This window comes from Musa acuminata, chromosome BXJ1-10, assembly GCF_036884655.1.
Source record: "Musa acuminata AAA Group cultivar baxijiao chromosome BXJ1-10, Cavendish_Baxijiao_AAA, whole genome shotgun sequence".
Classification (NCBI taxonomy): Eukaryota; Viridiplantae; Streptophyta; class Magnoliopsida; order Zingiberales; family Musaceae; genus Musa; species Musa acuminata.
The window spans coordinates 24102068-24122945 of NC_088336.1; the positions used below are offsets into that span (position 1 = coordinate 24102068).

Sequence of the window (20878 nt, forward strand, 5' to 3'; positions counted from 1 at the left end):
CAGGGAAGAGCAGGGGTCGTGGGTCCCATTTCAGGCATCTTGAACACTCGTTTTCCTTCTTCCTTTCTCGTTCTCCGACATCCGTGGATCCATCCCCTGGATCCAGTCCCAAGGACATTTCGCCAACAACCTCTTCGGTCTCGTTCGCCTCTTCTTGCGGTGATCGAGATCCAAGAACCGATCTCGTCGGGTCCGTTTCTTGCTTCGACCCACTTTCTTCGATCGGTTTCTTTCGAACCCCAGGAGATTTGAAGGGTTCGAGATCGATGGCCGAGAGCGATCATGCTGCGCAGAAGGACACCGAGGCAGCGGGAACGAAGGTCGATGAGGATCGGACCATGCGTGAGGAGCAGCGGTTCCCCGAGGACCCATCTATTTCGCACGGCGCCGAGCGGCCGAGCTGCTCGGTCGATGATTTTTGCATTGGCGGCACATCAGAAGAGGCCGAGAACGTCGAGTCGTCATTGATCCGTGGGGAAGGATTGGGCAGGGATGCCGCCACCGAGCCGGAGAGGCAGAGATCTCCCTACTTTCGCCAGAGGAGTGCCGTCCCTGGTGCCGAAGGCAACTCGATTGGTAAAAAGTACGTTCCATTCGACGTGGTGAACGGTCTGCACACAACCCAGTCGATGTTGAAGCTCGAAGAAGTAGAAAGGGCTGCGGAGAGCTCCGTTTCCAAGGTCGTTGTGCTCAAGACATTGTTTTATATTTTGGTCTGGTACACATTCAGCACTTGCTTGACATTGTGAGTGTTTAGATATTTCGAGTTGCACGTTCTTTATATGACAGCCATAATTGATTGTGATTGCTGATCATGTATAGTTTATTTTTGGTTTGTTTCTCTCGATATAGGTACAATAAGACGCTATTAGGTCATAAATTAGGGAAGTTTCCAGCACCATTATTGATGAATGCATTTCATTTCACACTTCAAGCTGTTTTATCAAAAATTGTTGGGTGCATCCAGTCTCGGGGAGCTGATGTTGGCATTACAATGACATGGAAGGATTACTTCATTAGAGGTAGCTGTCTCACCATTAATTTCTTTTATCCTGTCAGTGAAGCTTTACTTTTCTAGAGAGAGGTTGATACAAGTCACCCTTGTGAGAACTTTGAATTGGAAATACTTGTACAAATCTCGTAGTGATGTTTGGAATCTAACTCTTGCCTAGCAGAAGTTATTTATGATTCGGTGGGTTAACAAGGAATTTAGGGGCCACCAATAATGATTCACTATGTGTACCCATGTAAGAGTTTATTCTACAGATCATCTCAATTAATTTCAATTGAACTGGGACTTTGTAAACAACTTCCTCCAATTTATTGGCAAATTCAAGGGCTTTTGCTTCTAGAATTTAAAATTCTGTGAAATGTCTCATGTACTTGTTCAATCATAGTTAACTGAGTTTATTATATTGCAGTAGTTAACGAGTTAAATGAGTTTGCACGAGGTTGTATAATGGAGTAGCAACATAACGATAGAAGTTAACAAGTTAAATGAGTTTCCAATCACTGTTTGCACTAGCAATAAATGAACTCCTAGACTTTGTTAAAGATAGAATCTCGTCATGTGTTACTTAGAACTTCATATCAAGGTTCGCTGTATCGTACCGTATCGGCGTTTCGACCCGGGCTCGGTACGGTATGGTACCGGTGTACCGGGCGGTACATCAGGATGTACCGAATAATTTTTTTTTTATTTTATACTGTAGCAATGCTACAGTATAGTACTGTAGTACTGTAGCGGTACCGAACGGTCCGCATACCGATAACCTGTCAGACCGGTATATACCGCCCGGTATGGGGTGGTACGCTTTGGTACTACAGACCTTGCTTCATACTACTATTGTATGGAAAGGTAGAAGATCAAAGAAAACTTGTTTAGAAAAGTTAATATTACAATACCAATTATCAAAGCAATATAATCATAAGTAGTGCTTCATCGAGGGAAATCATCTGAGTTGGTTAGAACTTGAAACAAAATCTTGTTATTGTTGTTGCGTAATGTAGGAAGGATATAAATTAACAAAAGGGCAATGTTGAGAAATAAAAGACAAGTATATTAATAGAATTAATATTAGATGATAATTTAATAATAGAATAATTATAGTGACTAGTAGATCCTTTCCTTTATGGTTACTGTAGGGCTACATAACTCATTTAACCATGCATGCCTGACTGGGCATGCTGAGCTACATCTTCATTTTAGAAAATTCTGTGTACTAATGCTAGACAAGGATTATTCATTTTGGAAAATTGTGTACTAATGATGGATAAGGGTTATTTTTCTGCAGTTGTGCCAACAGCTCTTGGAACTGCTCTTGACATAAACTTGAGCAATGCTTCTCTTGTTTTCGTATCCGTGACATTTGCCACAATGGTCTGTTTCTTCCCAGAGAACCTTGTCGATTCTATTGTTTTCTGATACAGGCTTCTAGAGCTCCTGAGATTTTGACATTGTTCTGCTTGTGATGATATCATGCAGTGTAAATCTGCCTCTCCAGTTTTTCTTCTACTGTTTGCTTTTGCATTTAGGTAATTCTTAATATTCTATAATACTTGAGTAGTTTCTTGGTCCCCCTTTTCTCTGTTACTATATCAATATTTGTGCATATGCGATGCATAAATGTAATTTTTAGAATTTTTATTTCTCACTTCAAAAAATGTAGCTATATGACTTTTGTAATCAAGAAGCTAATACCATTTGTCCAGAAATATTTTGTACATTTAACTTATTCCAAGAAATGGAGTGCAGGTTGACTTTACAGGTTCCAGTGATGCATATGAGATACTAGTCATCAACTTAAGTCCAATTATAGAAAAGCCTCATGATGACATATTGTGGTCCTAGAATCAGAAACAAGTAAAATATTTTTTAAAAAAATTAAGATTGACAAATCTTTTTCTTTGTATTTTTGGTGTAAGATTAGATACATACAATATTCTATGGCTTTATCTTGATATGTAACAAAGTTTTTTTCTATAAGTATGATGGCATTCACCTACTATAATGACATTTATGTGTTGCTGACCCTTTTTTACCGCATACTTGCTTAATATCATTCTAAATATTCCATTTACTTAAGGTTGGAGACTCCTAGTTACAAGCTTTTGGGCATCATATTGATCATTTCCTTTGGAGTTCTGTTAACAGGTATATTTAACTTTAATGTCATCATCATCTTTTGTCAGAAAATTAGTTATTATCTGAGTTCTTTTTTAATTGCAAAGATGAGAAGAGCTTATATACTCAACAGGTTTCTGCAAATATGTAATTCACTAGTGTTAGCGGTGCATATAATTATCCAACATGGTTGTTTATGCATTCTTCCGTAATGCTATATCAAGAAAAAATTTGCTAAATCGTTATTCAGTTAATCACATTTTGAATCCCTATGTTGTCCAGACTCCAAAGTTTGTTGATTGTTAAAGAAATGTATGATATCTCATTGTTGAAGGCCAAAACTATATATATAAGTATGACAAATATGAGAAGTCAAACCAATATAGCTATAAATTGTAGTCAAAAGAAGGTGTCAGCGAAGCTGGTAAAGACCTTGACAGTTTATCGCAAGGTCCTGGACTCTTCGTCACTTACCCTTTGCCAAAAAAAATGAAAGCATAACTTATGGAATGATTTGTAATTCATGTAATGTCAATAATTCTCCAGATGCATTTTCATTCTTGTGCAGACTGTAAGCAGCAACATAGTTATATGTGGCTCCATAATGTTATTTCATTGCTTAAACATAATGTTAATGTTTAAGCAATGTTTGGAACATTGCTCACTGAATAATATCGAAATATGACCTCAGAAATACAGAAAGATACAACCTAATGTTATTTCATTGCTGATGCATACATTATTCCTTACTATTCGAAATTCAAATAGTTATACACCTTTTGATTTCACTGTGTTCTATAGGTTTTAAGATCTTTATATGAAGATCAATATCTGTTGAACTCTGTAGATGTCACCAAGCATATAACTGTACATTTAGCTTGGATTTTGATAATTGATCCTCAAATTCCATACTTCAATTACTAAGGAGTAGCTATCATTGCTATTTCATATTGAGAAGGCAGAGCCATTTTCCTTTCTTTTTTTAGCTTTGTCATTTAAAATCAGCAATTACACTTGATTACTTCATGCATCAAGTCAACCATGCTAAAGCATTTTTTAAATATTTTAAAAAGATAATGATAAGAAAGGTTTTGAAAAAGACAGGGTAAATAAGTGGTTTGCTATACTTGGTTATTCTATCATGTATAAAAACTATGCTATATACCTAGAAAGATTGTGTAATCAACCTACACTACCTATTCTCTTTTTTTTTTTCCCTAGATCCCCTAGAGCTTAAATTGTTGAATGGCAGCTTTTACCAGCCCAAAGCTTGTGATTTGAGTCCAGAGACAACATCGTGCTAAAATTAATACACTCTATTGCTCTTGTTTTCCTTTCTTGATTCAGGACAGTTAATATACTGGGCACTCTCCATAAAAGGTCAAGAAATGTAGCTTTGCATTCAAAAGAGATACCACTTTATATAGGTTACAAGTTGGGTTAGGAAACTCTGGCGGCTTAGCTTCTTGCATGAGAATAGGGCCAGTAGACTTTATAATTGGTTTAGTGTCGTATGAAGACTTAAGAGTCCAACATAAACAGCTCTGGAGTATTGACATATATGAGTACTTGCTGCTGAAAATATTTCCCAAGAGTGATATACCTACTTTCATGAATCTTTAATCCACCTCCATCAATTATTTATAGTTTGACACTTCGACTTGTTTGTTTCTGACTCGTAAATGCCTATACCATTTGGATTCATAACATCACTGAAGCCAACTTCATCCTTGTATGTTATGACTTACCTCATGAATTCAGGATCAAAACAGATTTTCAGCTTGCAAATTTATCCTTAGGTTGGATGGAATTAGTGTGACTTTATCCTTTTGAGTTCTTTTCTGATGGATCTCTTCCTGAGATTAGCCACGTGTCAGATTATGATGGTATCGACCCCTTTGATTAGATCCACGTATCCTACTTTACAGAGTTATATATTAGAAGACCAAGAAATGAGCCTAGATCACTGATTGATATACAGGTCATAGTGGCGAGGGTTCATGTTTAGAAGATCAATAAAAGCGCCTAGACTACCGTTTGATACACAAGATATGGCTGTGAGTACAAAGAATTAAGTTTGTGCAACTACAGAGAAACCATTTATTTGAAAAAGAGTATGCTGCTGGGGTCAAATAGTGATCATGTTCATCCTAGGATGGATCAAATGTTGATAGCACCATATTCAGACATAATCCTTATTAGACATGGAAAGCTAGATTATTCATGACAGTGACAAAACTATGGGCATTAATACTCATAGATTCTCTGTTCACTGTTTTAGTTATTCTTACCCATCCAACAAATTTCTTAAACAAGACTTGGTCATTTCATGTGATTCCATTGTAATGATGTCTATCTGCCTCTAAATGGAATGTTCTGATCTGTGGATTTCAGTTGTGACATGAAAGAGACCCTATAGACATCTATACTCAAATTACTATTTGACCCCATTTAGTGCCTGTGATCTGCTCCTGGTAAACCATCTTCTCAAGTTACTTTTAGATTTATAAGCTATCTTTAATTCCACTTAAATGTATATCAGATATGGTAAAACGAAGTGGTGTTTATGTCATTTGATGTTATCAAGCTCTATAATGTGATTGACTAATATGATTGTTTCCAGTTGCCAAGGATACACAGTTTGATTTTTGGGGATTTGTCTTTGTTATGTTTGCTGCTGTTATGAGTGGTTTCCGCTGGTCCATGACTCAGATTCTTTTGCAGGTGTGTATATGAATACTTTCTTCAAAATGATATAAGCTTCTTCATCTATTGTAAATTTTGACTTTAAAAACACAGTTAAAGTTCCAGAATTACTAATGATCTTTTTTAGGCTAAATGCAGCTGCTTTTCTTCTCTTATTCTAACATACATCACATTTTTTGCATGCCATTTCTGAACTCATCATGAAGAAAGAAGCTTATGGTAAGTAACCTAGCCTGCTTCTTTTAAATGATTCTAAGAGACCTACTAGAACAATATAGAATGCTATAAACCATGCACTCACCATGGATCTTGTTTGCCTGCCGTAGAATGCTTTCACGAGCACACTCCCTTTGGATTGTGCCTAATCATATTGGGTTTTATTTTGACTGAACTGTCTTTTGTTGAGTTGACCATAGCAAAATTATAGCTGTTACAGAGTTGATACTTTGAAAAACCCTTGTTTAGATCAATAAAGTTCATGTGGTTATTTTGGTCTTCTATAGGTCTAAAGAATCCAATCACTCTGATGAGTTATGTTACTCCTACCATGGCTGTAGCAACTTTAGTCCTCTCCCTAGTGATGGATCCTTGGCATGATCTTGACACAAATGCATACTTTGATAGTCCATGGCATGTTATGCTCAGCTGTCTCTTAATGCTTACTGGAGGAGCATTGGCTTTCTTTATGGTATGTGTTGAATATCCCTCATCAGCTGTGTTATTCTCAGTGATGGTATCTTGAAATTATCTTATTAGCATGACTACTCATTATGAACAAAAGTAAAAGCAGTTAAATGTTGTAACTTGCAGGTATTAACTGAATATATTCTTGTTTCAGCAACCAGTGCTGTAACTGTTTCTATAGCTGGTGTTGTCAAGGAAGCTGTTACTATTATGGTGAGAATAGATCCTTAAAATACTGCTAGTATTGTTTAATTTTGTAAGTCTGTCAGTATATTAGCATATTTGTTATAAGTTTTCCTTTCTATTTTACCTTTCTACTTGCCTTCTGCTATATAGAGTAGGAAATCATGATGACAATAAATTGGCTATTATTCTTCACTCTATGGGGAAGATATAATGAAACAAGTAGCAAATAGTGTTCACAATAAAGTGGCTATCATTAACAATGAAAATTTTTAAATTAGAATTCCTGAAAAGAAATAGTGGAAAGCAAGGAGCCGATTTTGGCAACTGGTCTGACTGGTACGACAATGAAATACAAGGTGGTATATTAACATGTATCACCTAATATCACTGAGAAATAATAAATAATGGCTGGTCATGGGCCATGTAGGTCGGTGCCAATCTTTAGTGGGGCTGATAAGTATCAGTTAATGTGTACCATCCTGATCTTTAACTCTCAAGAGTTGTTTTCTACTTTTTATGCTTACATTAGTTTTTCATACTTGTGTTTCTCTCATTTGAAACTTATGTCATGATTTTGTATCATCTAATTATCCATCTAAACTTTAGTTTTACTTTGCTTTCACTATCATGTAGAAGTTCAGTTATTTAGAAGTTTTGTTAGTCATATTTTACTGATGTACTAGAGAAGAAAAAACATTATAAGATTTAAGTGCCCAACTTATATGGTTTATCAAGAAATGCTGCTGGCCTTATAATAGCATAGCACTCAAGCAGGTATACCCATCTTTTTCAGGTTTCTTTGTTCCAACGTCCTAGGTCACTTCAGTGACTTTCTTTGCTAGCCAACATTGCATGCCTTTTCTCAATTAACTAACATTTTTCCAATATTCTCATTTGGCTTCTGATTTTGCTTATATGTAGCTTACAAGACTTTGTTAGTTATAAGAATATAAATGATGTTGTTTAATTAAACTAAAAACAATTATTGATTTTAGAAAATCTGTCCAGGTCGCGGTGTTTTACTTCCATGACCAGTTTACATTGATAAAGGGGATTGGACTTCTTATAATCATTACCGGTGTCAGTTTATTCAACTGCTATAAGTAAGTAAACAACTTATTTTTTGGTTTGTGGAAATATGCATTTTTTTAATGTTGCTTATAATTCATAGTGCTAGTTCATAATAATTAGTGCAATCATCTATGTTCATGATGATTATTAGCTGAATTTGGATATGCTTTATTCATTCTTTTCCTGCTTAGCATTCCCAAACCTAAATCTGAAACTCTGACTACTATTGTCATTCATTTTTGAGATAATTGTAGTCTTTCTAGCTCTCCAATTCTATGTGTATATATAAATTTTTACTAATGCTAACTACTATATCATCCTTTAAGCCCATGAATTTAGTGACTACCAAATACAGTTATTGGGTATATGTAATACTCGAAGGTGGATCAGTATCATATATGAGAATCATTTATCTTGATATTAAACCCAAGTGAACCAACAATTGGTCCTAAAGCATCACTGCTAAGTATGGATGCCTGTGTTGCTGTTATTGCTTGAGCTTGAAGGATCAGGATACTAATTATGGGCTGCTGAAACCTCAATGTGAAATGGGGCTTTGCCCCAGTTACCCTAAAAGAAGTTAATGTGTAACTAATTAAAAGAATCATTTCTATCAAATTGTAAGAACTTTTGGCACTGGTTCAAACTCATAGATACTCTCATCATAGTAGCATTAACACTTCATTTCCATAAGGAAGAGAAAATCCCAGCAGATTCCTTCAATGTGCGAAATACTAAATAGACTACTCTTAAGTCAGTCACATGGACTTTATGCATCTTAATTTGTCGTAAAAACTTACATCAAGTTTGAATCCATTAAATTGTTTTATCTTTAATTTATCACTACCTTGATATTTCAGATATGAAAAACTGAAGAAGGGTCAGCCAAGGGAAAATGAAGAAACCATATCTCCAAGTCCCAGGGGAGCAGCAAAATATGTCATCCTTGATGACATGGAACTTCTACATGATGAAAATTGAATCACACAGTACAATCAGATATCCAATTTGAAACTGGTGAGGACCTTTGCACGTATCTAAAGCAGCAATTTTTTTCATGCTTGAGTTTCAGGTTAACCATTTCTTTATGCGGTTCATTAATTTGTTTGATTCATTTTTTAGGCTTCCTTTCCCTGTAGCATCTGTGGATCTTTACTTGCATTAAATTGTATGTAATTGTACCTTTATTTCTGCTACATGTAACAATTATATTGGGGGGCAAAAGAACAGATTTTTACCTTTTTCTTCTGGGCCGAGGATATCTACATAGAGACACCGAGGCAGACCTGAAACCTGCTCTTGACTAACTTTGATTTTCCTGTTCCTATCTATCCATCAATTGAAGTTTAGATGGAACTCATACTGCTTGACACCAGAATATTCACTAATTCCACACCAAAAAGAAGTATGACCTAAATGCTAATAGCATTTATATCAATTTTTATGCCATATGATCTTACCTGTGTAGAATGCAATGCATCTATTTCCCCTTCCCAGTGTCATCTTCATCCTAAAGATCTTTCTTTCAAGATTTTTAAAGTATATTTATATCTTTTAGGAAGTAGTTTGCAATCGTCTAAACTTGCTCCCATGTAGGTGCATATACAAAGATACAATGATGGGGTAAGTGTTCTGAAGCTATAATCATTTTGGCTGTGCACCATAGTCAATATAATTTGTGAGAAACCTATACCAATGTTCAATATTCATTATGATCTAAAATGTTATTTGCACTTTATAACACTGGTAATTAGACCATTCTTCGTCGATCAGTATATAGCATTTCGTATGATTGAATAAAATATGTTGCTTGATCGATTCTTAGAAAAGAGCAAATCACTTTGGGCTATATATGATTATGATATGCTGAACATGATGCACAATGACCAATTTTTATCACCTGAATGGATTTTGGACAACTCCTTGCTGAATTGTTTTTGCTGTCACCACATCAGAAATTTGTGCTCAGTGATTCATTGTAGGCCAATACCGAATGTCATTTTGATGTTACAAAAGTTTTCACTTCCCACCTGATAAAAAAAATTAAAATAACATCATAATACAACCTGCTGTTAATTGAACTGCTACTATTATTTATGGTGCTATCTCATGCCAGGTTGCCATAGTTGAGCGTCTGGACTATCTAGCTAACTGGAGTTCTCATTGATAGTATCATTTGTAACGGAAGGATTGCCACTAATCTTATATTATATCATCTTTTGCTAGAACTTCTGAATTTTGTTACCATGTATCTTTTGATTTATACATTTCATTGCCAAGTACAGTCGTTTGTTTTGATCAACTTGTCCACCATAATTAAAATACTTTATTTGTTAAGTACCTAACTTCGTTTGGAAAGTCACATTTTTGACTTAAGGATTTGGTGATGGTTCACCTGATTCAAGTTTTGCTATAATCTGTTCCATCTGCCAGATAATGATTATCCTCAAAACTTGGTGTCCAGAGGCATCCATGCTCTTCCAGGTTCTTTAGGATGTGCCGGACTGCAGGTTTGCTGATTGTCTCATCAAATTGTGTTTGCACCATGGAAGTCGTAGACAGCATATGGAACTCCCGTGCTGTTGATCGGTTTGAATCGTCTTCTTCTTCTAACATATTATCATGCCATTTGGTGCCTTCTTATCTTTGTTCAACTCTTTTAGAGCAAGAAGCTTTATATCGTGGTATCGTCTCTTTTTTCGAGTACCTACATCCCAAGCAACAGCAAGTTGAAGAAACAACCACGCAACATGGGGTCATCAAGCAAAAGGAAAGTCTGCTTTCGCCGGTTTATGTGTGGGAGACTGCTTCTTACTGTAGAAAAATTCTTATTAGGATAGATTGATGGACCAAAAATGTCATGCAAGTTCTTTTTAGTTCTCTAGGGTTGAATATTTTTAGGAAAACATTGAGGAAGATCAGTATTTATTTACTTTTTATTATAAGGAAATATGTTTTTCACTTATTTATTAGATAAAAACTCAAAGAAAAACGTGCCTTTGTTCTCCTTTCCGACATCCCATACAGGGATTTGTTGTGTATATATATATATATATATATATATATATATATATATATATAGATCCTTTTGAAGAACAGTCTAAAAATTATAAATGCATCATACAACTCATTTAATATTTTTGTCTAGCCTTTTCCTCCATGTTTAATTATGTATGAAAGAATTTACAATATATTTTAGAATATATTATCTTGTTACCTGTAATATAAATTTTCTAATGAGTATCTGATTGATTCACGAACGAGTTATGGTCTGTCGATTGGGCGCAGGATGTTTGACGAATGCCTCCTCACTAGATAGAACATCGGGAGAGAAAGCTCCTAATCTGTCAAATTATAGAAGCCTAATTTGATGGTAAAGACAATTAAACTGCGACGTGTCAAACCCATGTATATGCCTACTTATCCATGTTTGACATTGCACGCTGATGATAAAGGGGTTTAATACCGCAGCTTCGGTTTTTATTTAATTATCATACAGGGCGTTATACTGATGACGTGGGACGGCGCACGCGAAAGGCAGGTGCCATAAAACCCTATTACCTCCATGCTCGGGTGCGTAGTGTGTATATAAATAAGCCTCTTCTCCAAGGGCCGCCCTTCGCCGCTCCAGTTCTTCCGCGCCGTCTCCCTGTCTCCAAACCCTAACTCGGGAGAGACGAAATGGTACGCTTATCTCTCTCTCGGCGCCATCTCCTTCCGAGAATTCGATTTTTTTAGCTTCCATGTCTGCAAATAATTCATAGTTCTACGTTGTTGGATCACGAACTAGCCGTCGATGTCTCTTCTTTTCCTCCGGTCATGCTGCAAAAGTCCTCCTTTTATGAAGAATCTGAGATTTTTGGAGTGTTGTGTTTCCGATCTTACTTGTTTTGCCTTCTTTAGTTATTTGTTAACCATTTCACGCGTGGAGTTTCGTCTTCCAGGCCCCAAAAAAAGGTGGGAAGGCACCCGTTCCGGCCAAGAAGAAGCCGGTAATGTCATTCTTCTTATTCTTGTCTATATTTCTAGTAAAATTTTGCATTTTGTTTTTTTTTGTTCATGTCTTCCCTCGAGTAATTGTTTCCTATTACCGATTGCTGGTGTTTGTATTTCAGGAGAAAGTCGTGAACCCTTTGTTCGAGAAGCGCCCGAAGCAATTTGGAATCGGAGGGGCATTGCCACCGAAGAGGGATCTGCATCGGTTCGTGAAATGGCCAAAGGTTGTCCGGATTCAGAGGCAAAAGCGGATATTGAAGCAGCGGCTGAAGGTCCCGCCGGCGTTGAACCAGTTCACTCGGACTTTGGACAAGAACCTTGGTGATTAAAAATCTCTCTTCTTTATCTTCCATTTTCTGCAGTTTTAACTTGCTTGGTTGAATCATCTAGCTAATAAAACCATTTTTGGCATCATTTGTTAGAGAAAAGAAGAAATATATCTTCAGTTGGTTGGTTTTTATCCTGCTTAATTACTGACTTAGGAGCTGCCAAACAGGAAGGTGGTTTTTTTTTTTTTTGGTTGTTAGCACTATCGATGCTTTCTTGACAGCTGATTGGTACAATTGCTTATGCATTTATGAGATAATCAAGTCTGTGTTATTTCATCATCCGTATTTTTCTCTCAGCTTGATGTTGTTCATTGTGAATATGCTGATCAAGCTTTGTTTTAGTTCAGGAATGGTGTTCTTTCAACATGTTGTCTCAACTCTCGAATTTTAATTATCCATGTATATGTTTCATTTAGCAAACTCACATTTGTCTTCCTGCATCATTCTTTTATCTTTTTTAACATAATCTATATCGAGCTACCTGCAATTCTGCATCATTTATTTAACAACTTAATAAAACTGCATCAGATCTTTCTGGGTATATGGTTTATTTGAAAATAGACACAATTGTAAGGTTGAGAACTAGCATGTAAATTACAATTTAGACAACCATGGAGGAAGGTTCATTATGGGTGTCAATAAATAGCACAGGCTTTCTTAGCTTGGTGGAATGAGTAATCATGGAAGGAAGGAGAGACAGCTTTGAGCTTGAAAGTACATCTATTTGAAAAGGTAAGAATATACCTTTTCAGGATTTATTAATTCTGAATCGTGTGAGTATAACCAACTTTTCAAAAATTTGCACAATGAAATTAACATCTGATCTGTGCTTCATTGATGCAACAAGGTACGAATACTTTTACATGGTTTAAGTTTAATTGATCTGGAGTCAGTCTAGTTCTACTATGGAGATATAATAGTTATGATTTATTATTGTAATTATATATGAGAGTGAAAAATGACAAATGTTTTTATTATGCTAGGACATTTAATAATTTTAAAGATGGTGGCCAATTGGCACACTTCTAATCACAATTCATCAGTTTTTTTTTTTGAGTGATTCTCAAGGGAACTTACATTGTAAGTAAAAAAAAAAGGGCAACAACTGATAAGACTAACGGGGTATATCATGCTACTGTTCCTGTGTATTGTTTGATGTGCCCTGATTTGAGTAAAGCCAATGTTTATTTTGTGGCATATTATTTTAAAATTTTAGATTTTGATGGGATCAGTTGGATTCTGCTTGACACAATTGGATCCAGAATTCCAATCCAGAGCAGTTGCTTCCAGTCAGTTTGGCCAGTATTCATAATTGCAGTTGTTGAGATTGATTTACGCAACTTTTAACCATGTTGGCCTGTCATCTTCTGAGTTCTGGTTGTTTTTTTTCTGATCCTGTATTGCTTCAATAAATTTTTAATATGGTTCCACATGATTTCCAGTTGGTTGTCACCATTTTCTCAACAATACTGACCAATTTTGGCATTTTTTAGCCAACACCTGGTCTATGTAAGAGGAAAAGAAGATTTCTCCTGCAATCGGAGGTGTTGGATCCTGATGTTAAATATTATGGCAAATAAAGAACATGATCTGATTTTAATTAAATTTTTTGTATGATGGTTCAGTTTTAGGAATAGATTACAAACATTTTTTAATAATAAATGGTTGTAACATGTGTTTACCCAACCCCAAGTAGTGGGAACTTTATGGTGCATAACACGGTTGTTGCTGTTGTCGTATAATAAAAATATCTTATCTGATTATGTTTTTTTTGTGTAATAGGAGATGAAAAGTTATATAGTGGGCCTTGGTATTTGTAACTTGTACTTATTTTATGCCCAAATTATTGCTATTTCAATCTTATTCTGATTATCTACTACATCCTAATGTTAGGAACCATATGCATTTGTCTTTGTTTTGATTTGTCATTGTGGACAAGGAGATGCTTTGAATTGTTGGGCTTATTTATTTTTACATAATTTAAGCCTAGAGTGTCATATTTTTTTTCTTTGGCATGTTTCTTGACTTGTGATACTTCTTTCTGGTAGATCTGATTGTTGCAACACAAGGATTCATGCTTAAATAAGATTGCAATATCTGGTCTCTATATATCATCACATATTACGGATGGGGCTGTCTTTAAAATCTTTCTGCAGCTACAAATCTCTTCAAGATGCTTCTCAAGTACAGGCCTGAAGACCGAGCTGCAAAGAAGGAAAGGCTTCTGAAGAGGGCACAAGCTGAGGCTGAAGGGAAGACTGTTGAAGTTAAGAAGCCTATTGTTGTCAAGTATGGGCTCAATCATGTCACCTATCTTATTGAGCAGGTTTGTTTTATTTTCCCTTCTCCGTTGGATTTACCGTTGCAGATTTATATTTGGTCTACCTCACCTAATCATCTAGATAAACAAAGTTCAAGTATAGTAGAAAAAGAAATTAGAACTTGTTGAGAGTGTGAACTTCACTTCTTGATGCCTCTGCTTGTAGAACAAGGCACAGTTGGTGGTCATCGCTCATGATGTGGACCCAATCGAGCTTGTGGTTTGGCTTCCTGCATTATGCAGGAAGATGGAGATCCCCTACTGTATCGTCAAAGGGAAAGCCCGTTTGGGAGCGGTTGGTGCCTTGCCTTTGCTGTTGAAATTCTGCTAAAACTTCAGAGCGAACCAACACATTCTCATGTGCTGACACAGATTTAATCCGTTCAAATTATTTATTTTAGATCGTACACAAGAAAACCGCATCAGTCCTGTGTCTGACCACCGTGAAGAACGAGGACAAATTGGAATTCAGCAAGATTCTGGAGGCCATTAAGGTGAATCGATGACCCAACAGTCATGCAACTTCATTTGTTTGCTGTTTGTAGTGTGTTTTCCATACTGATTCTACTTCTCCTTTCAGGCCAACTTCAATGATAAGTTTGATGAGATCAGGAGGAAGTGGGGTGGTGGAATAATGGGTTCCAAATCTCAGGCCAAAAGTAAGGCCAAGGAGAAGTTGCTAGCCAAGGAAGCTGCCCAGAGGCTGACCTAGGTCTCATCGTGTTGTTGTCCATGGTGCTATCAGATTCCGTCCTGTGGAATTTTTGCTTAAATTCTTTGACTGAAATCACTGGAGAGTATTCTGGATCTTTAGATGGTGGATAATGTGCTTGTTTACTTGGGACTTTTATTCATCTTTTATCGACTTGGAATTCCTTTTTCTAATTCAAACTCTTCATAAATCCTACGACTTTCTTTTGCTCGTATTTTGTCGACCATTTTGGATGCATGAATATTGCCCCCCTCTGTGGTTCTCAACCTGAGCTAGAAATTATGTACGACACTGTGCACTATTCCTTACAGCATGTCTAATTAATCTTGCATGCACATAAGGATCTCATTTTCTTATTTCTACATACAAATCATACACTACATATCCCACCTAATAGACCCATTTGATAGGGGAATCACCATGAAAGTCAACGGGGACGCGGACCATGACCCCAGCCATCCCAGGGCGGGACAGTAGAAAAGACTCCCCTCAGGGAGTGATGACGACGCAACATGTCACGCCATCCTCCGCGCGCAGGCCGCACCCTGTCCGAGTGTACGGGCATTAATGTCGACCCGACGTCTCCAACGTCACCCCCTCAGCCAGCGACTCCCTCGCCCATACCCTGCGATCGGATGATCCGACACGCCACCCTAATGGCAACGTCAAATCCAGTCAGAGGCACGACCCCGTTCTGACAAGCAGGAACACCAGGTAATATCAGACCGAAACTATAAGAGTCCGGGGCCAAAAAGGCCAGGGAGGGGGGGAGGAACCCCTTTTGATTCACTAACAAGACCGTCGGAGGGGTCGGGCCCAGAAGACGGTCCGACCTTTGTGCAGGTACTCGGCGACCACGTTGCCAGGGGATTGCAGCTGACCACCTCGGGGGATCACCCGCGGATCGACCGGCCGTGATCGCCCACCCCGAAGACACCAGGAGGCTCTACGCGCGATCTTCGGCATCCGGACCCCTGAACCAAGCCGTAACGTCCCGAGGTCACGGCTTAAACAGGTGCAGACGGCATCAGAATGGCGCTAGAAGGAGGGCCCCGAATGCCGAACGATCCTCACGCCAACCCTCCCGGGCCCGTCACCCACGGAGAAGGAGAAATGCTGATGTCAACGCCAGATCGTTATTGGCGCCTGTTCAACGACTTAGGGATGCCACCCCCGTTAACCACGGTCGACCCTCCGGCCGCACTGCCCGAGGTGTTCCTAGCTCTCGCTAAGCAAGTGCAGGGAATGATGGAGATAATGCAGACCGTTGTCCCATTTATTCCCGAAATCAGGCGACTGACGGACGCCTCCGCCGACCCGGCCCATCGAAGGCCGAGCGCGGGACAGGATGCAACCGGTGAAACCCGAGACGGAGCCATCCACCACGAAGGTTCGCCCACGCGCGTCTCTCCCGCCCCCTCTCGAGCCGCACGGCGTCGCCCCGAGCCTGACACCGTATCGTCCGACTCGGCGGACAGCTTCCTTAAGGTACAATTCTCCCAGGTCAATCGTCGCCTGGATGAGTTCCAACGCGAGCTCCAGAGGTCACGGGACGAATCAAGCGAGGGCACCTCGGGGGGGTCCCCTTTCGTTCAGGAAATACAAGAAAAACCCATCCCCCTCAACTTTAGGGTGCCGGCCCTCGAGACATACGACGGCGGCTCCGACCCAGCAGAGCATGTCGCCGCGTTCAGAACTCAGATGGCCCTTTACGGCACGTCCGACGCGCTGATGTGCCGTACGTTTCCAACCACCTTCAGAGGACCAGCACGCGCGTGGTTCAGCCGGCTGCGACAATCCTCGATCTCGTCTTTTGACCAGTTCGCCAAAGAGTTCGAACAAAACTTCCTTACCAGCGCGCGACCTCGGCCTTCCATAGCCGCCCTGCTGGCACTATCGCAGCACGAAGAAGAAACGCTCGCGCAGTTCGTGACGCGCTTCGCCGCGGAGGTCCGCGGCTATTCGGACACTCACCCCTCTTTGATCATGCAGGCGTTCCTGACGGGGCTGAAACCATCGAGATTCTTCTGGTCATTGATCGAGAAGCCGCCCGCCACTGTCCCCGAGATGCTCTACCGGGCAAACCAATACGTCGCCGGCGAAGCATTAGCAGCAGGAAGACGTCCGGTCGGGAAGAAATCGCGAACCGAGCAACCCCGAGCCGCCACCTCGTCGGCCGACTCGCGAACCCATCGGAGGCCCGACCACCACGAGCAGCGGCTCCCGAGGCCTCCGCCCCTCCCGCTCAACGCACCTCGCACCGAGATCTTCCTCCAGATCAGGGAGAAGGGTCTTTTGCGGCCCCCTAATCCCATGAGAGCTACTTACAAAAATCGGTCGAAATACTGCAGGTTCCACCGAGACCACGGCCATGACACGGAAGCTCACGACCTCCAGAACCAAATCGAGGAGCTAATCAGAAGAGGGTACCTCGGCCGCTATCTCAAGGAACCCCGCGAAGCAACCCCGCGTCCCCGAATGCCCGTGGAAAGGCAGGTCGACGTCATCATCGGTGGACCGGCGGCAGGCGGCAACAGCTCAAGCGCGAGGAAATCCTATGCCCGGAGCTCGGTCGAGAAGCGCCCCCGACCCGAACTAGAACCCGAAATCTCTTTCGGGGCTGAGGGGGAAAGATCCCACCATGACGACGCTCTGGTAATTTCTATCCAGATCGCCAACGCCCGGGTGAAGCGGGTGATGGTCGACACTGGGAGCTCCGCCGACATCCTGTACCTCGACGCCTTCAAAAGGCTCGGCCTGCCCACTGAAGACCTCATCCCCATGAGCTCGGCACTCACGGGGTTCACCGGAGACTCAATCTCCCCGCTCGGCACCACCACACTCCCTGTCTCCATCGGGGAGGAGCCAAGGACCAAGACAATAATGACTACGTTCATGGTGGTCGACCTGCCCTCGGCTTACAACGTCATCCTCGGGCGGCCGACGCTCAACAAGCTAAAAGCAGTAGTCTCAACCTATCACTGAGCCATCAAGTTTCCCACCTCGGCAGGGGTCGGAGAATCGCGAAGCGACCCAGGCAAGTCAAAAAGGTGCTACCTCACCGCGGTCTCACTCCCGAAGAGGGCGTGCCCCCACATCCCAGACCCCCGAGAAGAGGCCCCCATGCCAACACGCTTTGAACCGCCCGAGCGGCTTACCGAGGTGCCGATTAAGGAAGACCGACCCGGTCAGACCGTAAAAATCGGCACAGCTCAGCCCGAAGGAGACCAGCTCCAGCTCGTCGAGTTCCTAAAAGCGAACGCCGATGTATTCGCATGGTCGCCCAAGGAAATGCCGGGGATCGATCGGACGATAGCCGAACACCAACTTAATATCAATCCCGAGGCCAGGCCAGTAAAGCAAAGACCACGCAGGTTCGCCCCCGACCGGCAGAAGGCGATCAGGGAAGAGGTCGACCGGTTAACAGAGGCCGGATTCATTTCCGAACTAAAGTACCCCCAGTGGCTGTCAAATGTAGTCCTCGTTAAAAAACCTAATGGAAGCTGGCGGATGTGCGTTGACTACACCAATCTCAACCGGGCGTGCCCCAAAGACTACTACCCGCTCCCCAGGGTAGATCAGCTAGTCGACTCCACCTCCGGCTACGAGCTCCTTACCTTCTTGGATGCATACTCGGGTTATAACCAAATCCGCATGGCACCAGCGGACCAGGAGAATACAGCTTTCATCACCGACAGAGGAATATATTGCTACAAGGTGATGCCGTTCGGCTTAAAAAACGCTGGGGCAACCTACCAGAGGATGGTCGACAAGCTGTTCAGACGCCAGATCGGCAGGAACATGGAAATATATGTGGACGACATGATCGTAAAAAGCAAAACCGCGGAGGCGCACCTGACCGACTTGGCAGAAACTTTTCAGACCCTCAAACGATTCAATATGCGTTTGAACCCCGCGAAGTGCGTCTTCGGGGTTAGCTCGGGAAGATTCCTTGGCTTCATCATCCACCAGAGGGGAATAGACGCCAACCCAGAAAAAGTACGGGCCATAACCCGGATGCGCTCACCCCGATCCGTCAAAGAAGTACAGTGTCTCACAGGGAAACTGGCGGCACTCAGTAGGTTCATATCCAGGTCGGGCGACAAGTGCTTGCCCTTCTTCCAGGCCCTACAACAAGTCAATAACTTCGCCTGGACACCCGAGTGCGAGGAAGCCTTTGAAAACCTGAAGGTATACCTTGCTCGCTTGCCCCGACTCGCTTCCCCAGAGCCAGGAGAAACCTTGAGCCTTTACTTGGCGGCGTCAGCACGAGTAGTTAGCTCGGTGCTGATCCGAGAAACACCACCGCAGCAGCAGCCCGTATATTACGTCAGCCACATCCTCGCCGGCACCGAGGCGCGGTACCCCCCCATCGAAAGGCTAGCTCTGGCGTTGGTGAGGACAGCGCGAAAGCTACGCCCCTATTTCCAGTCCCACACAATCAAAGTCGTCACCGACCAGCCGCTGCAGAAAATCCTGTCCAAGTTCGACGTGTCGGGTCGAATGTTACGATGGTCGGTCGAGCTCAGCGAGTTTGACATTCGATACTCTCCGCGGAGCGCCATAAAAGCCCAGGTACTGGCCGACTTCATCTCTGAACTAACGCCTGAGGATTGTGCAGAGGGACGGAAAGATACCGACCGTGCTTGGACCCTGCATGTCGACGGCTCCGCCATCACCGGCGCGGCCGGAGTCGGCCTCATCCTTAAAAGCCCTACTGGGGAAACCTACGAAAGGTCCATCCAGCTGCAATTCCAAGCCATCAACAACGAAGCCGAATACGAGGCGCTACTACATGGCCTACGCCTCGCCTTGGAGATGCAGGTAGACAACCTCGAGGTATTCAACGACTCTCAGCTGGTGACAGGACACGTAAACGGGAACTACGAGGCCCGGGACCCCACGATGGCATCATACCTGGCGGAAACACAGCGGCTCGCCCGCCTCTTCAGCCGATTCTCAATCACACAAGTGCCCCGAGTCCGAAACGCGTCCGCTGACGCTTTGGCAAAAGCAGCCTCCGCACGGGGTTTAGAAAAGGCCCCCGCGACCGAGTCCATAACAGCGCCAACCATACCGTCCTGCGGCGTCGTCGAGACCCGAACCCCGCCGAACTGGATGGAGGAGATACTCCGCTTCAAGATAAATGGGGCGGAGCCCGACGACCCGGCGGCGGCAAGTCGACTGAGACGAACGGGCGCCTGGTATAGCTTGATCGGCGGGAAGCTGTACCGCAGAGGGTTCTCACAACCACTCTTGCTCTGCCTCGCGCCCCCCGAGGCCCACACCGTCCTCGCCGAGCTCCACGAGGGAATTTGTGGGGATCATATAGGGGGTCGGACCCTGGCCTTCAAGGCCCTCCGGCAGGGATACTACTGGCCAACAATGCGCCGAGACGCTGCGACATACGTACGGCAATGCCAACCGTGCCAACGGCACGCCCGACTGCAGCATCAACCGGCGGTCCCTCTCAACTCGATGGAAGTCGCTTGGCCATTCGCCCAGTGGGGGCTAGACCTCCTCGGTCCTTTCCCTCCGGCCTCGGGGCAACGTCGTTTCCTCATTGTCGGGGTGGATTATTTCACAAAATGGGTTGAGGCCGAACCACTGGCCTCCATCACCGAGAAGCAAGTCGAAGGCTTTATGTGGAAGAACATCATCACTCGGTTCGGGATCCCAAGGGCCATTATCACCGACAATGGGGCCCAGTTCAACAACGCGAAATTCAAGGCTTACTGCTCGTCGTACGG

General features: G+C 42.1%; 3 protein-coding genes across 9 annotated transcripts; all 3 read left to right on the forward strand.

Moving 5' to 3' along the window:
* The first annotated feature begins 8 nt into the window (after positions 1–8).
* On the forward strand, positions 9–10763 carry LOC104000859 (probable sugar phosphate/phosphate translocator At1g06470). 7 transcript variants are annotated; one of them, XR_001976046.2, is made up of 13 exons: positions 10–745; positions 853–1022; positions 2295–2380; positions 2486–2535; positions 3087–3154; positions 5748–5848; positions 6037–6049; positions 6334–6518; positions 6641–6727; positions 7709–7803; positions 8632–8788; positions 10205–10360; positions 10435–10763. XR_001976046.2 is itself a non-coding variant. In XM_018819819.2 (12 exons), the coding sequence occupies exons 1-11, from the start codon at positions 267–269 to the stop codon at positions 8750–8752; spliced, it is 1455 nt and encodes a 484-aa protein (XP_018675364.2). In that variant the 5' UTR covers positions 9–266; the 3' UTR covers positions 8753–8788; positions 10236–10763. The 7 variants fall into 7 exon arrangements, 5 of the variants coding, with proteins under 5 accessions (XP_018675364.2, XP_064942913.1, XP_064942914.1 ...); XM_018819819.2 differs by having other exon boundaries at positions 9–745; positions 10236–10763; XM_065086841.1 differs by lacking the exons at positions 10205–10360; positions 10435–10763 and adding an exon at positions 9888–10144 and having other exon boundaries at positions 9–745.
* Positions 10764–11343: 580 nt separating this feature from the next.
* Positions 11344–15301, forward strand: LOC135595626 (large ribosomal subunit protein eL8y-like). The gene is made up of 7 exons (XM_065086844.1): positions 11344–11455; positions 11716–11763; positions 11887–12088; positions 14253–14422; positions 14583–14711; positions 14818–14910; positions 14997–15301. The coding sequence occupies exons 1-7, from the start codon at positions 11453–11455 to the stop codon at positions 15126–15128; spliced, it is 777 nt and encodes a 258-aa protein (XP_064942916.1). The 5' UTR covers positions 11344–11452; the 3' UTR covers positions 15129–15301.
* Positions 15302–16184: 883 nt separating this feature from the next.
* Positions 16185–18113, forward strand: LOC135594780 (uncharacterized). The gene has a single exon (XM_065085289.1). It carries the CDS (start codon positions 16185–16187, stop codon positions 18111–18113), a length of 1929 nt encoding a protein of 642 aa, XP_064941361.1.
* The last annotated feature ends 2765 nt before the right edge of the window (positions 18114–20878 follow it).

Excerpts from the sequence above, each read along its gene's own strand:
- LOC104000859 (XM_018819819.2), top strand. The coding sequence starts at position 267 with ATGGCCGAGAGCGATCATGCTGCGCAGAAGGACACCGAGGCAGCGGGA. Across the intron at positions 1,023-2,294 it reads GAAGGATTACTTCATTAGAG|TTGTGCCAACAGCTCTTGGA; the intron begins GTAGCTGTCTCA and ends ATTTTTCTGCAG. Across the intron at positions 6,728-7,708 it reads AGGAAGCTGTTACTATTATG|GTCGCGGTGTTTTACTTCCA; the intron begins GTGAGAATAGAT and ends AAATCTGTCCAG.
- LOC135595626 (XM_065086844.1), top strand. Across the intron at positions 12,089-14,252 it reads GACTTTGGACAAGAACCTTG|CTACAAATCTCTTCAAGATG; the intron begins GTGATTAAAAAT and ends ATCTTTCTGCAG. Across the intron at positions 14,712-14,817 it reads GGAAAGCCCGTTTGGGAGCG|ATCGTACACAAGAAAACCGC; the intron begins GTTGGTGCCTTG and ends TATTTATTTTAG.
- LOC135594780 (XM_065085289.1), top strand. The coding sequence starts at position 16,185 with ATGCCGAACGATCCTCACGCCAACCCTCCCGGGCCCGTCACCCACGGA.